The sequence below is a fragment of the Rhinolophus hipposideros genome, assembly GCF_964194185.1.
Source record: "Rhinolophus hipposideros genome assembly, chromosome: 9".
NCBI classification, from domain to species: Eukaryota; Metazoa; Chordata; class Mammalia; order Chiroptera; family Rhinolophidae; genus Rhinolophus; species Rhinolophus hipposideros.
This window is the reverse complement of record NC_138055.1, coordinates 15,692,895-15,714,907: the sequence shown is the minus strand read 5'-3', so window position 1 is coordinate 15,714,907 and position 22,013 is coordinate 15,692,895. Positions and strand designations below refer to the sequence as shown.

The 22,013-nt window shown below is 38.8% G+C and overlaps 1 protein-coding gene across 3 annotated transcripts; it reads right to left on the bottom strand.

The window, feature by feature from the left end:
• Window positions 1-1,863: 1,863 nt before the first annotated feature.
• Window positions 1,864-18,720, bottom strand: NFYB (nuclear transcription factor Y subunit beta). Of its 3 annotated transcripts, none has more exons than XM_081060441.1 (8): window positions 18,572-18,720; window positions 15,965-16,040; window positions 9,674-9,767; window positions 8,132-8,262; window positions 5,996-6,193; window positions 4,686-4,767; window positions 3,807-3,886; window positions 1,864-2,999 (listed from the first exon to the last, which is right to left on the bottom strand). In XM_081060441.1, exons 2-8 carry the CDS (start codon window positions 15,968-15,970, stop codon window positions 2,967-2,969), a joined length of 624 nt encoding a protein of 207 aa, XP_080916567.1. In that variant the 5' UTR covers window positions 15,971-16,040; window positions 18,572-18,720; the 3' UTR covers window positions 1,864-2,966. The 3 variants fall into 3 exon arrangements, with proteins under 3 accessions (XP_080916567.1, XP_080916568.1, XP_080916569.1); XM_081060442.1 differs by lacking the exon at window positions 18,572-18,720 and adding an exon at window positions 17,477-17,997; XM_081060443.1 differs by lacking the exon at window positions 18,572-18,720 and adding an exon at window positions 17,463-17,601.
• Between the last annotated feature and the right edge of the window lie 3,293 nt (window positions 18,721-22,013).

The window sequence follows — 22,013 nt, the reverse complement described above, 5'->3', positions numbered from 1 at the left end:
CAGCTCCTTGAAAAACAAAAGTCCAGTAGGGTTGTTCTAATTTTTACTCATGAGCATACTATATGTGACTTAATGTGAGTTCAAAGTCAACATAGATTAATATGTAAATTATCGAATTCAGGGAGACCAAAAATACACATTTAAAACAGACTAGCTTTTAGCATAGATCTTACCCAGTACCACTTATTTGAACTCAAAAGTACATTTTATCACATAAAGCAACAACTATTGTCTTGTTTTGGACAGTTGATAAAAACTTTCCCTAAGAGAAAAAGTATTTTTTTTAAAATCCTGCACTGTAAGATTTTATTCTTGTCAAATGGTAGAAACTATTTTATTTGGTTTTCATGCCTATTTGCTACTGCTGTAAAATTCTTGTAGTTGGACCCTCAGCACTATGTTCAATTAGCATTATTAAAGGTAACTGGTATTCCTTTACCCACTAAGACAATCCAAATCCAGAAAACAGGCATTAAGGCATGTTTTTGAAGAAAGGAAAAATACTGAATGGATATTACACTGTAGGAGGAAAAGAAATACAAATAGCTTAAAACATCATCATTCCACGTGTATGACATTAGGAAGGTAGCATTAAGAAAAATTCTGAAGTAAAACATCTTCACTGTAATGAGGTAGTGAGGAATAAGCTACTCAAGTCCCTTCTTCTATGTTTTAGCCACTGAAGTTCATTTCTCTCTTAGATACTTATAAAAGCAAGGTGCAGTTATTAAAAAAAACAAACCACTTTGAGGTTAATGTAGGAGCTTATATACTTAAAATCCACAGGCGAAGAAAACATGACATTCAATTCAATGCAACAGCCCAAGTAAGAAGCCACAACTACCTCTTATGTGCATAAAAGATTATGTACCTGACACATGCCAGAAGGGTCTGAAGGCCATATAACCCCAAAGCTGACCTGATTTTACCTACTTTAAAGCTTTAATACTACCAGCAAATTATTAAATTTAGAAATTTGTTTTGGTATATATTGGTATAAATTTTAAAGTCATCTCATTTTTCTTTAGTCACTTATATAGTAACATACTGCCTGGATCAAATGAAAGGTATTTCAAAAATACACTATGTGAGTATCAAAAAACCTTAAACTTTTGTGTATCTGTTAACCCAGCAATTCTACTTCTAAGAAATTATCTTAAGAAAACAGTCATGGATGTACATACGATTCAGCGAAGTGTTGTTTATAACTGAAAAGACATACAGTCAAAATGTCCTGGAGTATTAAATAAATTATGGTTCAGCCATACAATAGAGGAATAAAAATAGAAGACTATGTAATAACCTAAGATGTGCACAGTACGTATTAAGTGAAAAAAGCAGGTTATGAAATAGTATGCAAATGAGCCTAGTTTTATAAAAATATACATATTTAGCAAAGTAAAAGAACAAATGATATTTACCAAAATATTAACATTAACATTGGTTATTTCAACACAGTAGGATGATGGATGATTTGGCTTAACCACGCCTCACCTGTTTTGTGTTTTGGGGGGTTTTTTTGGTTATTTGAATTCTCTGAAATGAAGATTATTTTTTAAATGGGAAAGGTAGTAAAGGAGTATTTAACCTCAGATTAGCCCAAATATGCCCCCAAAGGCTCCTTCTGGCAAAGTCAATGTTTCTATTCAGCCTACATCCGGGAAATTCTTCTACCTTGTAAATATGAGTGTCCTTCCAAGGTGACCCTCACTTAAACTCCCTTTCTTTTAAGCAAACTACAAAATAGCAATTATTAATATTTTAAAAAGTTAATTATCATCTAAAAGTACAGATGAAAAAATACAAATCCTCACTTTAAGAAAGTAACACCCCAAGTACATACTACTAAATTATACAAAGTGACATTATCTAAGTTTAGTTTATTGCAAAGGTCAAGACAGCACACTGGAAGTTGGTGGTTTCTATTTCACACCGTTCACGGCACTCACTCTGTTATTCATTTCATTCACTCACCCATGCAAACAAAGGTCTGTGTACACACAATGATGTCTGATGTGTCTTGGTTCCCACAGTATAATAGGAAACTTGACATTTCAATTAAAAAGGTAAAATGAAGACATTTACCATCAGACTACAAAATTCCTCCTCTGGAAGAGGATACTATAGTATTTGAAGATATGCTTTAGAAAAATCATATACAAAATGAAACGGGCACCATTTCAAGAGCACTAAGACTGCATTAAACGTAAATGAATTCCAACACTCATAATAATGTAACTCATAAACAAATTTAGTCTTAACAAAGCTCCAATAAACTAAAACTATCTGAACAGGCACAATGAACAGTGTAAACACTGTTAATGGGCACCAAGTTTAATAGGGCAGACAATAATTGCTTCTGCATTCACACTTGATTTTTCAATTACATTTTTTTTTATAAATGGTGCTGCTTAAGCTATGAATGTTTTACCAAAAAATTAATTTTAATAAATATGGCAAATGCTAAAAATCTAGCTAGGTTATCATGCAAGATATTATATAACCAAGACAAACTCAAATTTATAATAAAGGCAACTTGCATTCAAAATGAACTCTACCCTTATATTTTATTAAAAGGGCAAACATCATGAATTAACCCAGCTGCTTACTTGAATTACAAAAGTAACATGATTCAATATGAAAATAAGAAACTGTCTACAAATCTCTGACAGTAATAAATTGCAATATACAATGCATACAGGAGTCATACAGAGCAACAAACTCTCGTACAAAACAAAAATATTTTAATACCTTTAAAATCCAAATTTTTTCTTTAAAATCATTCATGAAAAAGATTCTCAAGTCAGAATTAACACCTCAATTAGTCAAGCATCAGGAAGCTACATTACAGCTATTTAATATACAAAGAGACATCCTTTCACCAGTCATTTCCTTCTAATGTCTCTGCTTCGGAATCATACAGATGTCTTGCTTCTCTATACTCCCCATTCCATCATTTCTTCAGATCATGAAAACTGAATTTGTTGAACACCAGAAATCTAAGAAAGTTTAAATTGATAAGAATTAAAGAAATGTTAGTTTAAAAATAACTTATGCATATTATAAGCATTTAGTGAATAAAAACATTAGCCAGTGAAAAATGAGTCTGCTTGCCACCCCAAATCTCCTTTACACCCTGAGGAGCTACTTTATTAATTTCTTTTGTCTTTTTAGAAATCTATGCAAATATGAACATGTGTATATATATATTTTTTTCCTGTTTTTTATTTTTTCTATTTTTTTTATTAGTTTCAGGTGCACAAGACAAGGCAATACTTAGACGTTCATCATTTATATCCCTCACACTGTGGACCCCCCTCCACCCTTCCACTATCCCTCCGACATCACACCGAGCCATCACATTATATATATAAAATTATAGTTGGCATTCATTATTGTTCAGCTCAGGTGTACAGTACATTGATCAAGCATCTACATCTTCCCTGAGGTGGTCTCCCAAATGGGACACGTGTCCATCAGATACTCTACAAAATCTTTACATTATTGATTACGTTCCCCAAATTATTTTTCAAAAACCCTGAGGCCATTTTGTGGTTACCGACTGTTTTCTAATCCCCTCACCTTTCCCCTTATCCCCACCCCCCCCGCCCATCTAACAACCCTCATGTATATATATTTTAACCACTAAAAGTATACTATACACAGTTACATATTTTGAGAAAACAATTTTTAACAACCTTCTTTATTATGTTCTTAATAATATGTTGAAATTAACTACCTGCGATAAAAATCAATAGATATAATCAATTTTTTAAATAATTTAAAGTACAAAGAAGGTACTCTACCTGTTGATATGATGTTGTGTAAACCATAACATTTTGTTGTTGACCATCTGCAGTTATTAATCCAGCTGGTAACTGGTTAGCTAAAAGACAAAAAAAGTTAAAGTGAGAAAAGAATTGCATCCAATTTCTTGGCCTGTACCTTAAGGTTGTGCTATTCATGTCTCATTACACTTCTGTTGCTTATCAATGTCATCTTGGGCAAAATCATAACCACCCAAATTTTCCATTTAAATAAAAGCTCCTTAAAAAAAGCACATTTCGTTTATGGCATTTTTGATTTTCTGAATCTTTATTTCTCTGAAGTGTGTTTTAGCTGATTGCCCAAGTGTACAAATCTGCAGAAAGACTAGACGTTTCTGCTTCATAGGCAGACCTACAGCCTGAGGAGTGGCTAGGAGCAACACTTAGGTAACTAAGCAGCATGTATTTTACGTATGAGAAATAGAAAACATATACATATAAATTTTACATGAGAAATAGAATCACCATAGACCTTTATTTCACCAATATTACAATATGATAATTTTTTAAAAAAGAAACCAGCTCAAATTTATTTAAATCTATAATTCTCAATATTCAATCTCATATGAATCTTAAACCAAAAACTAAGGCTTATGGAAATCAGAAATATTGCTGAAAGATTACAACGTCTGCAGAATTAAAATTTTATACTTATACTTCACTGACTTCACATATAAGGGCATGAACTAATAAGAATGATTCAAGATTGTGCTACGTCAAGATACTGAGTGCTGATATTCCTAAAATACCACTGCAGACTTCTAATATTAATATCTGCAATACTAAATCACTGCTAACAAGCTACGAGACTTGTTTAGAACAAATCTAGTTGCCCAAATGTGCCACAGCACTGCTTACTAAATGCCTCCTCTGTTAGCTCTTCACTTAATCCGTCGGTAGCTGTCACTGCTCCACCAATTCCTTTCTCTCCTTTCATAGCCTGGGGAAGGAAAACCGAAAAGGTAATCACCACTATTCAGAAGAAACTGTTTTCTAAATTAGACTGCTTACTTATTTCCTAAAATTAGGAGCTTCTATTTTTACAAACACTACCCCGAGTATTTATTAACACTTATGGTTAATTACATATGAAGAGGCCCTTCAAAATGCTAACTTTTTATATAAATAGTAATCATCACAAGACAGTATTAATGACCTACAGCATCTAAAATATTTATGGGTAAAAAGAAAGAAATTATTCTAATTCCACACTACATCAAAATGGAAATAGAACTCTACTTAAAGGAAATAGTCTGTAAAATACTAGAAATATTCAGCTAATAAATCTACAAATAATTCAAGTTTATCACTTAATTATATACACAGTTCTCAGCCAACTGGGCAGTACTATAACTGCAAGTTGGGAGTTTAAAATTTCTAAATCAAAATGACAGTTTGAACCAACGACCTCTAAGTGTCCAACTTAGAGCAAGGTTCTGTGATGCTGAAGATTTGGAAAAGACCTAGGAAGAATTTACATATTCTCTTCCTTTAATCATCCCATGCAGGTATCACTAATTTAATGGTATTCTAACACTAAAGATACTAAGAAAATACTTTGAAAGCTAATGTGAATCTGACACCCAAGTTGCAGTGTGGAAATAAATACGCTGATCTTAATTCATTTTCACAAAATTTATAGGCAAAGATAAACCAAAATAAGAAATGTAGAAGAATTCAGTCAATAGTAAGAAAGGGATATAGCTACAATTCCCTCTCTTTATCTAAAAGGCCACAAGCTTTGAGATGCTACCTCTTTTATTACAGCTAACATTATTGAGCGTTCTTTATATGCCAAGCTAAGTGCAGTAAATAGATTATTTCACTTAGTCCTCTCAATAATTGTGAAGGTAGGTACTATTATTAGCCTCACTTTACAGACCAGGAAACCAAGGCCTAAAGCACTTAAATAATCTGCCAAGGGTCACAGAGCTCACTCACATGGTGGCAGAACTCCAGAGTCCACTTTTAATCATTATGTAACTATCATTATTAATAATGGGGGGGGGGAAAGGACTTATTCTTTAACTACAGTCATAGAAGTGATTACATATTCCTGAGAAATTAATTTGGCATAAAATGAATTTTTAAGCAAATAATACATGCAAAAGTTAGTGAATTGTGTTATCTTATTTTCTTAAACGCATAATGGAAGACATTTTACTTACCTCTCTGAATTTCTGAAGGTATAATTTTAGAGGTTCTACATAACTGTCAAAGCCTAAGGTAGACATGGCAAAGAGAATATCTTCTCCATTGATTGTCTTCCGTTTCTCCTGATGGCATCTTTCACTTGCTTCAGATGTTATAAAACTGATGAACTCACTTACACATTCTTGAACACATTCTTTGGCATCTTTTGCAATCTGAAGAGAAAAATCACAGGGAACTTTGGAGGGAATATAATCATCACCTTCCTAACAACTTGCAAAAATAGAAGGCTATTCAGAAGAATATAAACTTCAGTTTATGACTATTAGACTTTAATCTTTGAAATGTATGCTAATAACATTAACACAATTTGTGCTATAAAAATTCCAGCCCTCAGAGTGAGAATAAAAACTCAAATACAAGTGAGAGAAGCCTTGACAATCATTCACAGGAAACAGCTATAATTTACCGGAGGTATAAAAGCAACCACAAGAGGTCCCTCCCACCCATCATGGACACTTACCAACCAAGTGCCCCAAGAAAAGCAATCCGGTCATGTATGTAGTATACTGTGGGCTAGACTTAGGTACAGGTACTACTTCTCTGTTCTAGCATTTCCATGAATAAGGACACCAGAATTTGTTTTAAAATAAGACTGAATGCACATGAGGCTTACACAGCAATACAATAATGACATCTGGTGACATTTTTACTACTGAAGATAAGAAGTGTCAGGTATAGGTTTTGAGTTTATTAAAAAGCCTACCTAAAGAAGCACACACCTACCACCTCACTGTAGAAACAATGCTTCTCTTAAGGGTCTGGGGTTTGAAAGTGAAACTCTAATGGATTAAATTATGCAATTCCAAAGCTATTTAAAACAGAAATGATACTCAAAATCCTTGCTGAAACAGTGTTTTTCACCTCCATGCCTAAGTTACATCATGCAGAAAAGTAAACAAGAGTTGCATAAATGCAGTCAAGCAAGATAATGTGAGCGGGGGTGTGTGTGTGTGTGTGTAAAAACTTTAGATTTTCTAGTAGTCACATTAAAAAAAGAAAAAAACAGGGTTAATTATATATTTTACTTAATCCAATAAATCTAAAATATTATTTAAACACGGGATCAGTTTAAAAATTGAGATGTTTTAATTCTTTTTTTCATACTAAGTCTTGAAAATCTAGTGTATGTTTTACATTTACCACACATCGCAATTCGCTAGTCACATTTCAAGTGTTCAATAACCACGTGTGGCTCGTGGCTATGGTACTGGGCAGTACAGGCCTAGCCTACTTAAGCAATAATCAGCAATTGTGCTTTTTCACCCTTAAAACATAAAGAGGACCTCTCAAATTGGAACTTCTAGTCTCAGTGATGTATTTTAATAATACACTTATGTATAATCCTTCTTTCATCTGTACTTACAAGCTACAATGATAGATGTATGTTATACAATATAAAACTATATAAAAATTGTGAATTTTAAGACTAAGTGACGAGTAGTAACAATGAGTTTTTAAAAGTTGTTCTAACAAAACTACTTTTAAAAAAATCATACTAGTTGAATTTTAATGTATGTTAATATCTATAATTATATTAAAATAGTTGTTTCCAAATACGATTTTTTAAAAATCCTTACAACATCCATATCAGTCCCAAATTACCTCATTTTGCTGCAATATTGTAGAATTTACATCATATGCCCAAACTTATTTTACTATAAAACCCAGTCTTATATAAGACGGGGTATAATATATATGATATGATATATGATATGATATGATACGATACAATACCGGGTCTTATATTAATTTTTGCTCTAAAAGACGCATTAAAGCTGATTATTAGGCTAGGTCTTATTTTCAGGGAAACATGGTAGTTCTGATGATGCACCTGTTTTTAAAAATATTCTGAATTCTATTGTATCTGCTTCCAATAGGGAAGAGTGGGGAGGGGGACGGAAGGGAGCATTTGGGAACATGACACAACTGAAAATGGAACATTGTTCAGTAACTAAATATGTAGAATTGAAAGAAATACTTTATTTGCTGAAAGTGAATGACTGAAATCAAGAGCTAACTGTATTTGTGAACTATGTATGCCCCGCCACACGTACCCCTCAAAAAAGACCTAAACTACTCCTCTGCATTACCTTTCCCGTTTGAGGTATGGCATTTTTCATTATCCTTGCCACATTTGCAATTGGAAGATATATATCTTGTTCTCTGAAACTTTCTTTTGAACCATTTGTGTCTTCATGATCATTCATGCTGTCCTCAGTATCTAAAGAGATAAAAATAATTTAGGTTTAAAGCTTCTCATAATTTTTACTTCAAGATAGACTTCCTAAAATGATCTAGCATAAGAACCATTTTGGATCATTTCCTAATCCTTTTTAGGGATTAGGATAGTGGTTCTTTTCACAATTTTCTGAGGGCCAGAACTAAACCTACTCATTAATTTGAAACCCACTGTATAGAGCACTTTTGTCCTCAACTCTGCCTACTGAAATCCTACCTACCCGTTCTCCAAAAAGCTCAAAAACATCTCCACGGTACCTTTAGAAACCATCTCTCCTTTCACAAAATATCATCAGTGCCTGTCTGCACATTATAATTCTTTTTATTTCTCATTCCCCCCATTATATTTCTGCTGCTTGAGGACAGGGATTAGTCGCATGTCTTCCCTAGGACTTGGTATAGCACCTTCCAGAGGAGGTGCTCATGAATACATGTTGCATGACTCAGTTATAAAACTGAGAGACCTTGACCTATGGCTCCTTGAATACTGCTAGATTAAGAGACTGTTTGTTTCTCCAAAGCCAAGTTTATATAGAAAGGAAAAACTGGACTTGACTATTACTGACCCAATTGGATCATTACTAATGTAATAGCTTTTGAACAAAGCTGTATCAGTGATCCAATGTTCTTACAAAAAGTGAGTTTTCAAATTATATAGATTTAGATATAATTGAAGCTTTCACAGTACCAATGCTATCCTTTTATGCCTAAATGCATTATCTTGTAAGTAAACCTCCCACTCCATATGTGATAAATAAGAAAGGCACATAAGCTGATTCAATATACAGTTTTATGTGTTAATGTTATCAAAAATTAACTTGTTTGTGTATGTTTTAGGATGAAGTAACTAACTGCCTTCTTCCAATTGCCTTCTAAAAAATATATCTTAATATTTTTTAATCTAACAAATCAGAATGCCACAAAAGTAAATTATTTCTGATAGGCCAACATAATACTGCCATTCTAATACCTGACATAATTCAAACTTAGTACTGAATGAAAAACAAAAATAAATCTGTTCATAATTACTAGAAATATAATAGTTAGCAACTCACCCTCTAAAGAAATATTTTATTTACTGTATCAATTGAATAAGATATTTCCAAATTAATACTCAAATAGGAAATGAGTAACAAATTTTTAAAGAACTGTACCAGTTTTTAAAAAGCATACTTTTATAGAATTCTTTTGTAGAACTCATCACTCTTTTGAAGACTATTTCTAATTAAAACAATCTAATTAAATACACCTTCTTCAGACTTTCACTGAACTGTGATGCAGGATTGCTAATTTTCCTATAAAGACAAAAGTAACCTAGAACATCATATTAATAAGATTTCCACTTTCTAATTTGTTCTGATTTGTGAATTTGTTTCTAATTACGGCTTTCTTACCGTCATGAGGCTGTATAACATAATGACTCCCACCAATATAGTCTGCAGAAATTCCTAGTTGAGAAGCATCTGTCGTAGAACTGTCACCATCCATCTATGAGGAAAAAAAGTTTTTCAATACTCTTCAATAAAACTTGTCTAAAATAATAGATTCAATGCTCATAAGATGTCAATTACATTTTTTCATCGCTTAAGCTTACTAAAAGAAAGCATTTCCATTTCTTGATTTGGAAACCTTTTGATAATTTGTCAACTATCAAAGAGTCCCCTCTCCATCTTCCATAAATGATAAGTGTAAGACTAACAGGGAAACAAAACAAGGAAATAAAGCTAAAACACACACCTCTCTCTTTTCAGCTGCATAACCCTCAAATATAGTACAGGCAACCCTGACTTACAACCTAACTTATCCCTGGAATGACAAGCAAAACCAAAATCAGCTTAGTAGTCTCTTGGAAGTCACCTATATCCATCACTTCTAGTGCTCCTGCTAAAAAGCCTGATATCCCTAGGCAAACCCTTTTGTTCTTGCTGCAGACTTTCTTTCTTTGTGATCTCACTGAAGTTCTACAGTAAACAATGCCTTGGTTTAAACTGTTGTTTGGTGTAAGAAGCATATGGATTCCTTATACAATCTGTACCCATGCAGCCCAAAAAGTACACCCGTATTTTGAACAAGCCCATCAACCTCCAATTCTAGCCAAAGGTCAGTTTTCTCTTCCCCCAAACCTCAAACTTTTCATACTTTAAAGAAAAAAGGAGACTGGAGATCTGCATATAAGGATAGGGAAATTATAACCACAGATAAGAGTGAAAGTTAAAATGACTATTTGAAAAGAAGCCTGCTTAATTAATTTTGCTCAGAACTATAAGAATTCGAAGAGGGGAAAATCTAGAAAAAACCCGAACCATAAGCCCTAAACTGGCTACATTCCATTTCACCAACATGGCAACTCCTGGAAGTCTTTCTGCTTTGCAAAACAATAAGAGACTGGCTAGTTGTAGGCAGAAAAATGTAGATTAATTATCTGTATAAACAGTGTAGCAAAAATTAAGTGTAATTTAGACATGTTTTCAGCCAAGTCAAAAGACACTTGATCCTGAATATTCATCAAGGCCCAGGACCCAGCACAAACTGAAGGTTATTCATTGCAGTTATTTGAGTGCTTGTGTAACGCGTCTTCTTTTCCATGTCTGTTGGATATTTATATAATACTAAAATATGCTGGTTTCCAAGTCTTCAATAACATGGCATTTCTTTGATGCATCTGCTGATGGTGGTATCTAATTTAATTGTAGACAGATACAGGTCCATAATTTATATAGTGGTTTTAAGGGATTAAGGAACAGAATTCACCTACCTTTAATAATATGTGAAAGTACAGGGTACCTAGTTACTGATACTTCTTAGTGGCCGCCAAGAGGTGGCAAACAACAGTCAGTGAGCTCTGACTGACTCTCCTACTGATTCCTGAAAACAAGCATCCCTACTGGTTAAAAGGAGTTCTATATAAAATGGAAATAATATCACGTACCCCATCTTAAACGGCTAATATAAATGAATGTGAACATTACCCAACTAAAAGATGCTGTTTTGACGCCAAATTGCAAACAAGATACTAGGAGAGTAGTCTTTAACAGACAGATAGAATGATGATGGATTTATTAGCCATACAAAAGAGCTCAATTAGGATAGCTGTGAATTGACTAGTTTTTACAATGCCCTAGGGGAGATCAGCGTGCAGGAGACCGGACCAAAGTGGTTGTCGCAGAACATCCAAGTGCAAACAAACCTTTTTTAAGGGAGGAGAAGAAAAACACAGTAACAGAAATTCTTTCCAAAGTGAATGTCCACAGGATACCATGAGTCTTTTTAAATAGGACACTGTTCAAATAGCCAGGATCTGGGAGGTTAATTAATTTATAAATGTAACATTAAACAAATATTGAAGGCAAAAAGTTCGAGTCACATTATTTTGTCATGCGCTGGAATGAGCAGCAAGATTATCATTTGGATTAACAGTATTAGCACCTAACCTCAGTCTCCTAAGAAATATTTCCAAAAGTATTTCATAGAGTCATCAGAATTAAACAAATAGAAACCTGCCAAGGACAATGTTTGTCTCATACTCAGGAGATGTCAGATATCCTCCTCCCCCCTTTGAAAATAAGCCACACCATCATCTGCTTCGCCGTATGTGTCTTTGGTTCCACAAGTTTTAGCTTTTCTGTCATTTCATCAAACTTCTGTCTTCCTCTCCTATTTGTACCATTAAAATTTGTGTCCCCTACTTTAAACCCAGTGTTCCCCATCCTCCTAAAATCTTTTGGATTTACTCCATTCTCCAAGCCAAAAAGTAGTGTTACTTTCTTCAAATCCCCAAGGCACTTAGTATCTTCCATTCAACAAATTAACCTCATCTTTGATGCGTACAATATGCTATCCATATATAAGGAATGAAGGGGAAAACTTGATAGATATAGCCCAAAGCGTGTTTTTTTCTAGGTCTAAAACATCTTATAAAAATTTACAAAATAGGGCGGCCAGTTAGCTCAGTTGGCTAGAGTGTGGTGCTAATAACACCAAGGTTGCCAGTTCAATCCCCGCATGGGCCACTGTGAACTGAGCCCGTTTAAAAAAAAAAAAAATTACAAAATAGATTATAGATTGTAAGTAAGCCAGTCAACAATTATTTACTGCGCAAACAGCACTTCCCAGGTCTGTGCTGTGTGCTCGTGACGAAGTAGTCAACAACACAGGCTCGTCTGTCCTCATCTTGCATAGAAGACAAATGTTACGTAAAATGGGGCCTGGGAAAAGGGTGGGGAGCATACCTTTTAGTACTTCCAAGGAACAGATTCTGGAGTCAGATCACCACTTTTAATTCCCTGCGACTTACTAGCGTGAGACCTTGAGCAAGTAAGATAAGAATAGGGCTTACCATGTACAGACAGCCTAGTACAGTAGGAGTGCTCTGTAAATGTTATATATAGCAATTAAATAATTACAAATAATTAACTAATTCTTAAGTGTCAAGTGCTAAGGAAAACAAGGATGTTTTGGTACATGCTTTGGGAGTTTCTTCTAAAAGGGACCTCACTAGTCTGAGTCAAAGAAGACTCTTAGGAAGTAACATTTAAACTGAGACTGAAAGATGAACAGATGTGAGTGAGGCAAAGACAGATGGGAAAAGAATATTCCAGGGAAAGGAAATAGGGGAACATAGTACTGGTGGATTGGAACAAGCTAAGTAGGGACCAAGCAGTTCCTTGTGGACAAGAGCAAAAGATGACTCTGGCTACAGTCCAGTGTAGAAAATGAACTGGAAGCGAGCAAGAATGGTGGCGGAAGACCAGTAAGGACGATAATGCTACAGTCAAAGCATGAATTCAGGCAAGATGATGGTCACTCGACAGCACTGGAGATCAACAGAACAAGGAGACCGGAGAGATTTTACTAGTAGGTAAAATCACCAGACTGGGTAACTGACTGAACAAAAGTGGGAGGAAGGACCAAGGGTAATGCTGTGATTCTTGTAGCTGGGTCAACAGATGGCCGTCACTGCAGAGAATGGGAAAGGAAAGGCGTAGGAGTGTTGGGCCTAGTTGGGCCTAGACCATCAATGTGTAGTAGTACCAATATGTCCAGTTGTGACACTTCCAGGCCTGGTATAAGAACAGAGAAGCTAAAGCACTGGATTTCATCCAGACCACAAAGAGGGAAGAGCATGTAATGATGACAACAGAATGGGTAAAATGACAAATCATTAGATTCAAGAGAAATGATAAATTTGGATAAAGTGGTTAAATCCCATTACATTAATTGTATTGACTATTCTAATTATTTAGTTGAAAATACTGATCTAAAATATTATGTGAAATTAATGGTCAGCTGGCTTATCTAATAAATTTTTATTCTATTTTTTCTGTAGTGATATTTAAACTGTACTAATAATTTGTTGTACAAATGCAGTAAATAGTGCCCTCTTTAATATGTTTAATATGTATTGAACACTTTCTAAATATCTCATGCAATGTTCACGACCTTGTGAGGATGAGAAAAACTGCAGTTGTATGAGGCTGACAAAGGTGACACAGTGAAAGGGACTGAAATCCAGAGTCTCAGTTGCCAAGTACTTTACAGTATTTGTTCCTGATAGTGTTTCCCACTGGCCTTAAACATAATCTTTAATTGGCCCCTTCTAAATTCTAAGTCTACTGACTACATATTGAAAACATTTAAAGCTGCTTCTCAAACAAGGACAATATTCACCTTACCAGGAGTCAGTGAGGCAGCACTGGCTTTTAGGACCAAGCACGGAGGGCTGAAGCTGGGCTCTCACTTCCTAGCTCTATGTCTTTGCTTACCATCCTCTTGGTGCCTCAGCTTCCCCGTTTTTAAAGTGGGGAAGCTGTCAGAAGGGAAGTGATTGTATAAAAAGCACTTCACAAAGAGCATGATACACAGTAAGAATTCAACAAATGTAACCTCGCATGATTACTGTCCCTTCAAACCCAGTTCTCATCCCTCTTTCCAGGCATAAAGAGTTTTTTCTCTCACACAACCCCTTTTACCTGTTCTGTGGATCAGATTCCTTTTTATCTCTTTGAAGACAAGAAATACAAAGATTGTTCCTCACTAAAGTATCTTCAGTCCTCTTTACCAGCTTCTTCCCTCTTCCTCGAACATGCTTAGACTTTCATTAAACACACAGAAGTACATGAGAAGCCTTAATTCTACTCCACACCCTTGCCTAGCTTCATTCTCACCCTGACTACCCTTACACACCTCTTCATTCCTATTTAAATTCCTTGAGAAGTGCTTTCCCCACTGCAACATGACACTGAAACCACTCTTAGAAGTTGTCAATGACCATGCCTTCAGCCTACTTGACTATCTTTATAGTGCTAGGCACTGCCAACCCCACATTTACGCTTGGAATTCTCTTCTCCTTTGATTTTCCTGGTTTATTCTTTCCTCTCCATCTCCTAATTGTTATTTTTATCCAAGGTTATCATATTCTCTCTCTTCCCTTCCTATCTTAATGAATTCATTAAGTATCACTTCTACGCTCATAAATCCTAAGTCTATAACCATATCCTGCTTGCCACTCAATAAGGTATGCTTGTAGAACATGTCTGATATCCTATCATTGCCGGAAGATACTGGAAGATACTGGAAAATGAAACTCACCTTCCCCATCCCCTCCAACGAGGCAATGGATGTCAGCTCCTTGATCTCCTTTTCAACTATTGCAATCCTGTTAATACCATCCTTCCACTCTTCCAGGCTAATTATACCAGTGACATCTTAAGTTCTTCCATCTCCTCCAAGATCTATCTAATCTGTTACCTCTTTTAAAATATCTTCTGGATATGCCCTTCTTTTCTATTTTCACTGCATTGCTACCCAACTTACCTGAGAACGTATTGTTTTAAGAGTAATCTTACTAAAACACATCTACAGCTCTTACACCTATAATGGTTCTAAAAGTCTTCAAATGCAACCAAGTTTTCATGGCTGTACAAGAGTGGATCCCCCACTTAACCTAACGAATCTTGTTTTCAACTCCATCTTAAGTGTAATAAAATCTTAGTGCCACCCTGTGCCTTATGTAGGGATCACCAGGTGCAGTTTTTATTTTAGCAGTGAAGCAACAGGGCTCAAGGAAGCTGTGACACGCCTGACATCACAGTAGCAGACCTAGAACTGAGTATCCAGAGGGGTCGAGTGGTATTTGTTCACTCGATTTTCCTATGAAATCTCCACGTGGATCATGAAGATCTACTTCCCATCCTCTGAGCATAAGTCATTCGTCCCTGCCTTCAGGCTTTTACATTTGGCCACACCTTCCACCTATCCAAATGCCATCATCCTTCACGGTTCAGCTGGAGGCCTACAGGCTCCGTCCAAGATATTCCCAACCACCCAGGCCTTCCACACCTCTTCTTTTCACTTGTACTACTATCCTTAGAACCATCATTTTCCATTCTTCATATAAGTGTCCTCTTTTAATTCGACTAAAGTCTTACCAGATAAACAGAAAGCTTCTTAAGAGCTGGGATAAGCTTTACCCTGGAGTTTTGCCAGTACTTAGGGGCCCTTAGGAAACACTACATGCAAGTCACTAAAAAGAAGGAAGCTTTAGGAATGAGTATAGATACCATCTGTCTAGACTTAAAAGGCATTCATTCTATCAGGACTCTCCAATATAACTCAGTTATAATTTTGTTTCCAGCTAATTACTGTGCAAATATAATTAACAACCAAAAATGGTAAAACATACTTACTGTCATGAAATACTGTTGTCAGTGGCGTTCAAGAACACCTGTCTAAAATGGTGTCTAATTGTTGCCCAATTTCAACCTAGAAGATAAACATCTATTAGTAGTAAACATGTATAGCCTACAGGCTTTCTTCCTAGTAAAAATTTTAAAGGCACATATAATTTTACCTACTATTCTTATTCAATGGGGTGCATGGTATAAAATGGTGCAAAAAAGCAGGCACCCAATAAATGTGTGTTAAATTGGAAGATTTATTTTGGAGAACTGAACTCTAAAAGTTGATTCCATTGCGGAGGGTGGGGGAATTGCTTTTCCAACATAACCCTGAAGTTAGTCATGCTCACCATAAATATTCATCACAACACACCAAATTATATAATATGCAAGAGACCAAAAATTACATATCTATATTACTTAAACTATTAACACCCAAAGCACAAACACCCCACTTACCAACTGAATTTGGGGGGAATAGTTTTCTTAACGTTTTAGAGTGAAATTAAGGGGTCCAAAACCTCAAAAAAGATAAATTTACCTCGGAATATAATACTTTTAAATTGAATATCTCAGATTATACTGGGAAGAAGATAACCATGCTGCCCAAAGAGCATATATAGAACAAACACAATCAATTAAGACTTCTATTTATAATTTTAAAGCACCACCATTTTGGACTAAAACTACATTCAGTAGCTCTTCATTCTCACTGTACATAGCTGAATAAATTGGTATCAATTACAATCTCCATTTCTCATGTGCTCTTTTCCCTTTTTTCAAGTGAAACAATTAAGGGGGGGGTGTCAAAAAAACACCCTTTCAGTGTTAATTTTAAGGAAAGAAAAACTACACATGTGTATTCCAGCATGAAATCTAGGAAACGGCAGAAAAATTGTAGCCACTGATTTGAATTTTTAAAAAGCCACTTCAAGGGTGGAGGCAGCCAAAGGCAGGCTGACATTGCCTGCTATGATCGTAAAAGCAATTTCTAATTTCTTTTCAAATATTGTCCTCTAACCCCCAAATTCCTTCCCTATAGCTGTGTTATTTGCTATTTGTTAAGCGTGTCTTTGAAAAAACAAATTCCTCAGAATACTTATAAGAGCTGTATATATGATGTATTTTGCTTGGGGGAGGGGAAGGGTCACACCTCACCACACTCACCCAAATAGTTGAGTATTCATTTAGATTCAGTATATTAAAGAAAAACACTACCACCTCATATGGTATGTATTTTCTTAAAGGCAGGTTGTGATACATATGAAAGCTCAAGGGAATCCATACATCTGTTTAAGGTTTCAAGAAATGTAAATTTGTATCCAAGAAATGCGGCGGACCCTTCCTCCACCCTCCTCCATTCTTCCCCACCAGAGTTTTGCACCAATAATAACCCTTAAATTAAGCTACAAGAGCAGTGGGGAGAAGCAATAATTGCCTTTTAAGGAATTCTGATTACACTTTCAATACTTTACAAATAAAACCCCTAGTTATTAATGTCACTTACACCGTTTGGTTTACCTTATCACTCTAGGTTGCTGATCAGTTTGCATACTGAGAGCCCAAACCACCCGTGATTCGTAGCACGAACCACGGAGCTGAGAAGTCCAGGACGGACAGCGGGATGCTGTTTTTTTTAAAGGTCGCGTGCCACCCGAGCTTGTTTAAATTTATCTTGCTACAGTACTTTGGGGGAGATCACGGCTTGTGGGTGCTCTGTAATTCTTTGTTCTCGCAGACTACTGCTCCTCAGGCCCGGAATATGCTCCCCGCCTCCCATCCAAGATTAAACCTCAGTCCAATCCGACAGGCTCCCTTCCCACCTTCGGGGCAAGTCCAGGGACCGCCAGCCGCCCGACGGCTGCATTCTTTACGTGCAAACCAAACTGCGGGGCGACCCGATGCACTCCTTCCTCCCCACCAAGGCGCGCGAGCTGGCCGCAGCCCCCCGCCCCGCCGATGTGTCAGTCCCGCCTGCGCCCGGCGGACGCCCCTGGCGCGCATCCCCCCGACTCGCCTGGCCCGGGCCCCGGGCCCGCGCCCAACGCCGCCCGCCCGCCGGGCGGTGCCAGGGCCGCCGGGACAGACAAAGCGGCCCGGCCCCGCCATGCCCCCGCGGGCGGAAGGGGGGCACTCCCCAGGGACCCCCGCTCCGCTGCCAGGCCCACGGAGCAGGGTCGGGGCCGGGGGCTGGAGCTGCGCGCCCCGGCCCCCCCCGGCAGGCCCCCACGCAACATGGAGCCGGTCCGGGCGCCGCCGACAGGGGGGCCCGACGGAGCCCCGGCGCCCCTTCTCGGCCTCCGGCCCGGAGCTCGGCGGCGGCGAGCGGGAGGCGGCCTGGCCAGCGTCCCGCCGCTCCTCGGCCCCGCGCACAAAGAGCCGCCCCGCGGCCCCGCGCCCGCTTCCCGGCCGGGCCCGCAGCGGGAGCGGCCTCGCAGGCGCCGAACCGGCCCCGGCCCCGACCTGGGCGGGAGGGCGGGCGGGCGGGCGGGAGGCGAGTGCCCCCGGCCGCCGCGGCGTTGGCGGCGGGGACGGCGCCGGCAGGAGACGGACATTTCATTCGAGCTAAAGTGGAGTCGGTTTAGGAGCGATCATTGGCCGAAGCGAGACACAAACCTCCAATGCAGCCCTGGTTGGCTCCCGTCTCCAATCGGCTGTTTGGTTGGACAGAAAATGGCTGCGAAGGAACCAGTCCCAGCGCGGAGCTCCGCTTCCAGCACTCGGCCTCCCCTCCCTCCGCCGCGGGCCGCTTCCCTCGGCTCGACACCCTCCCTCCGCGCCGGCCGCGCGCCCTCCCGCCCGCCGCGGCCCCGCCCCCCGCCCCGCCCCCGCTGAGGCCCCGCCCGGGGCCCCGGAGCCCTGCGGCCACCCCTGCGCTAGCCTGCAGAGTGGGCTGTGGGCCACGCGCGGCAGGTCTTGGGTGGCAGCGGCCTGTTTGCTGAGCCGTGCTTCTTCCGAGGGCCAGGATCCCGCGCACTGCTAAGGACTCCGCGGGCTTTCTTCCCACCGTCTTTCCCCAGGCCTCTGCGAAGCGTGATTTCTCAGGTCTTCCTCTCTTTAAGGCCCCCTCCGTCCCCACGTGGAAGTGGCTCACCCGCCTGAGTGCAGCTTGCCTGCGCCTCGATTTTTTAAGAAGGGGAAACCAAGGGCAGAAGCCGCCAGCCAGGGCGACACCCGAGCTACGGGGTGGATTTGAAAGGCAGTTAGCTCCTGGAACGCCTTCAGCACCTCGTGTTTTCCTTGTGTCCGCTGTTAACTTTGCCAAATGCACAATGCTCCCTCTGACTTGGTTCCTGAGCTTGGGTGTTCGCTTTTTCGGATTTCATCTAACGATACAATCCTCTCCCTCGGGTTTAAGAAGTTCGTCAGTCGGGCCATCCTTCACCCCGAACTTAAAATGTTGCATTTCCTGCCACCCCCATAGTAGTTGCCACCTGACATGCAGCTTTCCCCAACCAGATGACATTTAGGCTGCAGGAATCCGTGGCCCGTTCTTGCCTCGGTGCAGCCAGGCTCCCTCACTGACTTTCCCGGACTGCAGTCTGGGTGGGACTTCCCTGGGCTGAGACCATCATAGATGGGCAATGAGCCAGAAGCCACTCGCTGCAAAGAGCGGCAGGATTACTGCAAAGGGAACCGGGAATCTCCTTTACTTCCACTAAACAAGTGGCCTGGTGCCACGTTCATCCTTCTAGCTTTAATCATTTAAAGATATATAGACGTGTTTTATTTATAGAGCTCCTACTGTTTCCCCACATATTTTAACTTTTCTGGAGCAATGAAGGAAGCAAACACAAATGAAGTCTCCAAATTAATCCAAGAGTAGTAAGGAGCAGTGCCATTGTGGAATCAGACGACCTGGTTGGAATTCCAGCTCTTCTTACCAGCTTGTGACCCTGGCCAAATTGCTTTACCTCTTCCTGATAGTTTCCTCACCTCCGTAAAGGAGGTGATACTAGCTACTTCTTAGGCTTGTTTGGAATTAACATAAAGTCAATACACATAGAAAGCACTAAGAAAAAGTTGGCTTATTACCTTAAGATCTTTGTAGGACATGATTTTTAATCTTCAGCAAACTTTTAAAAACTTATTTGCTAAAAAAAAAAAAAAGAGTAAAATTGGCCTGCATTTCACTTCTTCCTTTCTCCATGATTACCTATAAAGTGGAGTTTTAGGAGTGAAATGATGTGCTCAAAGGCAGGAAATACAAAAAAAAAACAAAAACAGGCAGTAGCGGAATTGAGAGAAGTATGACTAATCCACACACTGGATAGTGTACCAAACGGTGCAAAGATGACTGTTTTCTGAGTTAATACGATGTTATTTGAGTACTGTTGATCTAACCTACATGCTTAATTCAGATTTAACAAAAGATTATTCAGCTCCTACTGTTTACCAAGCACTTGTGTGAGGAGCCCCCGGCTGTAAAGGTGAACAAAGCACTCACCTTACTTACACTTGTAGCTAATTCTAGGTGACGGGGGACCTAGTCCACAACCTCTCTGCAGTTGAATCCCAAGGACAACCTGTCCTTTTATACCTGTATTCAGAAAGCCTCAATAAATGTTAACCATTTTTCGTGCTCATGTGGTAAGAGAGAGGTGATCACAATTTAGTCTTGGGAAAGACATTATAGCTAATCTGGAACCTGCATTAAAGTCAGAGGACAGAGGAGAGGGGTCTTTATCCCCAGTCCATACACTACAGCTATCCCTTAGTTTATACCACCAATTACATGAGTCATAATTCGGCAAACAAAAAAAACAGAATCTCGGGCACAATGAAGACTTAGCTGGATTTTACATTATTGCTTTAATGAGGCCTCATAGTCCCATGATGACAGTGTCTATTATAGTATTGCTCCTGTTTCCATCTTCCTGATTTGACTCTTGCCCCTTTCTTCTCAATCCATTCTATGCAGTCAAGGCCTGGAAGGATCTGGGCTTTAGGTCACCTCTCTCCCCATCCCCACCTCTCCACCTTCTAGACATACTCATGTTGACTCTGCTACAAACACACACACACACACACACACACACACACACACACACCCCAAGTTCTTGCTGTAAATTCTTAACTGGCCTCTTTTCATCTTTGAGGTCTCACCTCTTCAAAGAGGCTTTCTCTGACTCCTAAAGTAGCCTCACCTCATTACTCTCTAGAATGTCATCCAGTCATATCATCCTATGTGAAGGTAAATATTATGTTCACTCCAATACACTTAGCTTAATTGGATTATCTTGTTTATTTGTTGACTATAAATATATTTCAAATGAGAACACTTCTTATTACCCCCACTTCTACCACCGTGGTTCAAGCCACATCTCCTTTTACCTCCTAACTTGTATCTCTGCTTCCACCCTGGCCTACATAGCAGCCAGCATGTAATCCTTCAAAGTAGAAGGAAAAGTCTAATTGTTCTTTGGCCACAGTACAAGTAACTACCAGAATCTATTTTAATTAATCAATCAATGACAACCTCCCAATCAGGGACAGCCCCTTGCTTTGGAAATTAGCCAATCAGCAATAGCTACACCCCAGTAATCTTGCTTCCTTAGCTATCTGTCAACTCATCCCTAAACCATCCAGCTTCTAAAAGTGCTGCTCCCTGAACCTCATCCTTCCCAAAACACTATGTAAGACCACAGATTTCTTTGTTCAGAGATATTCTACCTGACAATGCAGATGTCCTTTGCTTAGCAAGAAATATATTCAGTACTTTTTGTTTCCTTTTAGAGATGAATGGTGGCCTCATGAGATCTATGGTCTGTTCCCTCCTTCCCCTCTAACTTTATCTCCTCCTACTTTCTCCTTTGCTCAGCCCACTCCTTTTTGTCCTTATTTCTGGCAGGAACACTCCTGCATCAGAGCCTTTGCTTTGGCTGTTCCATCTGCCAATGGAACAGATTATTCTTCCTTCAGTGTCCACACAGTTCACTCTCTCACCTCCTTCCACTTCTTAATGAAGCCAACCCTGATCACTTAACGTAAAAATTGCAATTTCAACTAACTACGCTCACTCTCCTTTAACTGCTTTATTTTATTTTTCAATAACACT

Excerpts from the sequence above, each read along its gene's own strand:
- NFYB (XM_081060441.1), bottom strand. Across the intron at positions 6,194-8,131 it reads CCATACCTCAAACGGGAAAG|ATTGCAAAAGATGCCAAAGA; the intron begins GTAATGCAGAGG and ends TTTTCTCTTCAG. Across the intron at positions 3,000-3,806 it reads ACACAACATCATATCAACAG|ATTTCTGGTGTTCAACAAAT; the intron begins GTAGAGTACCTT and ends AAACTTTCTTAG.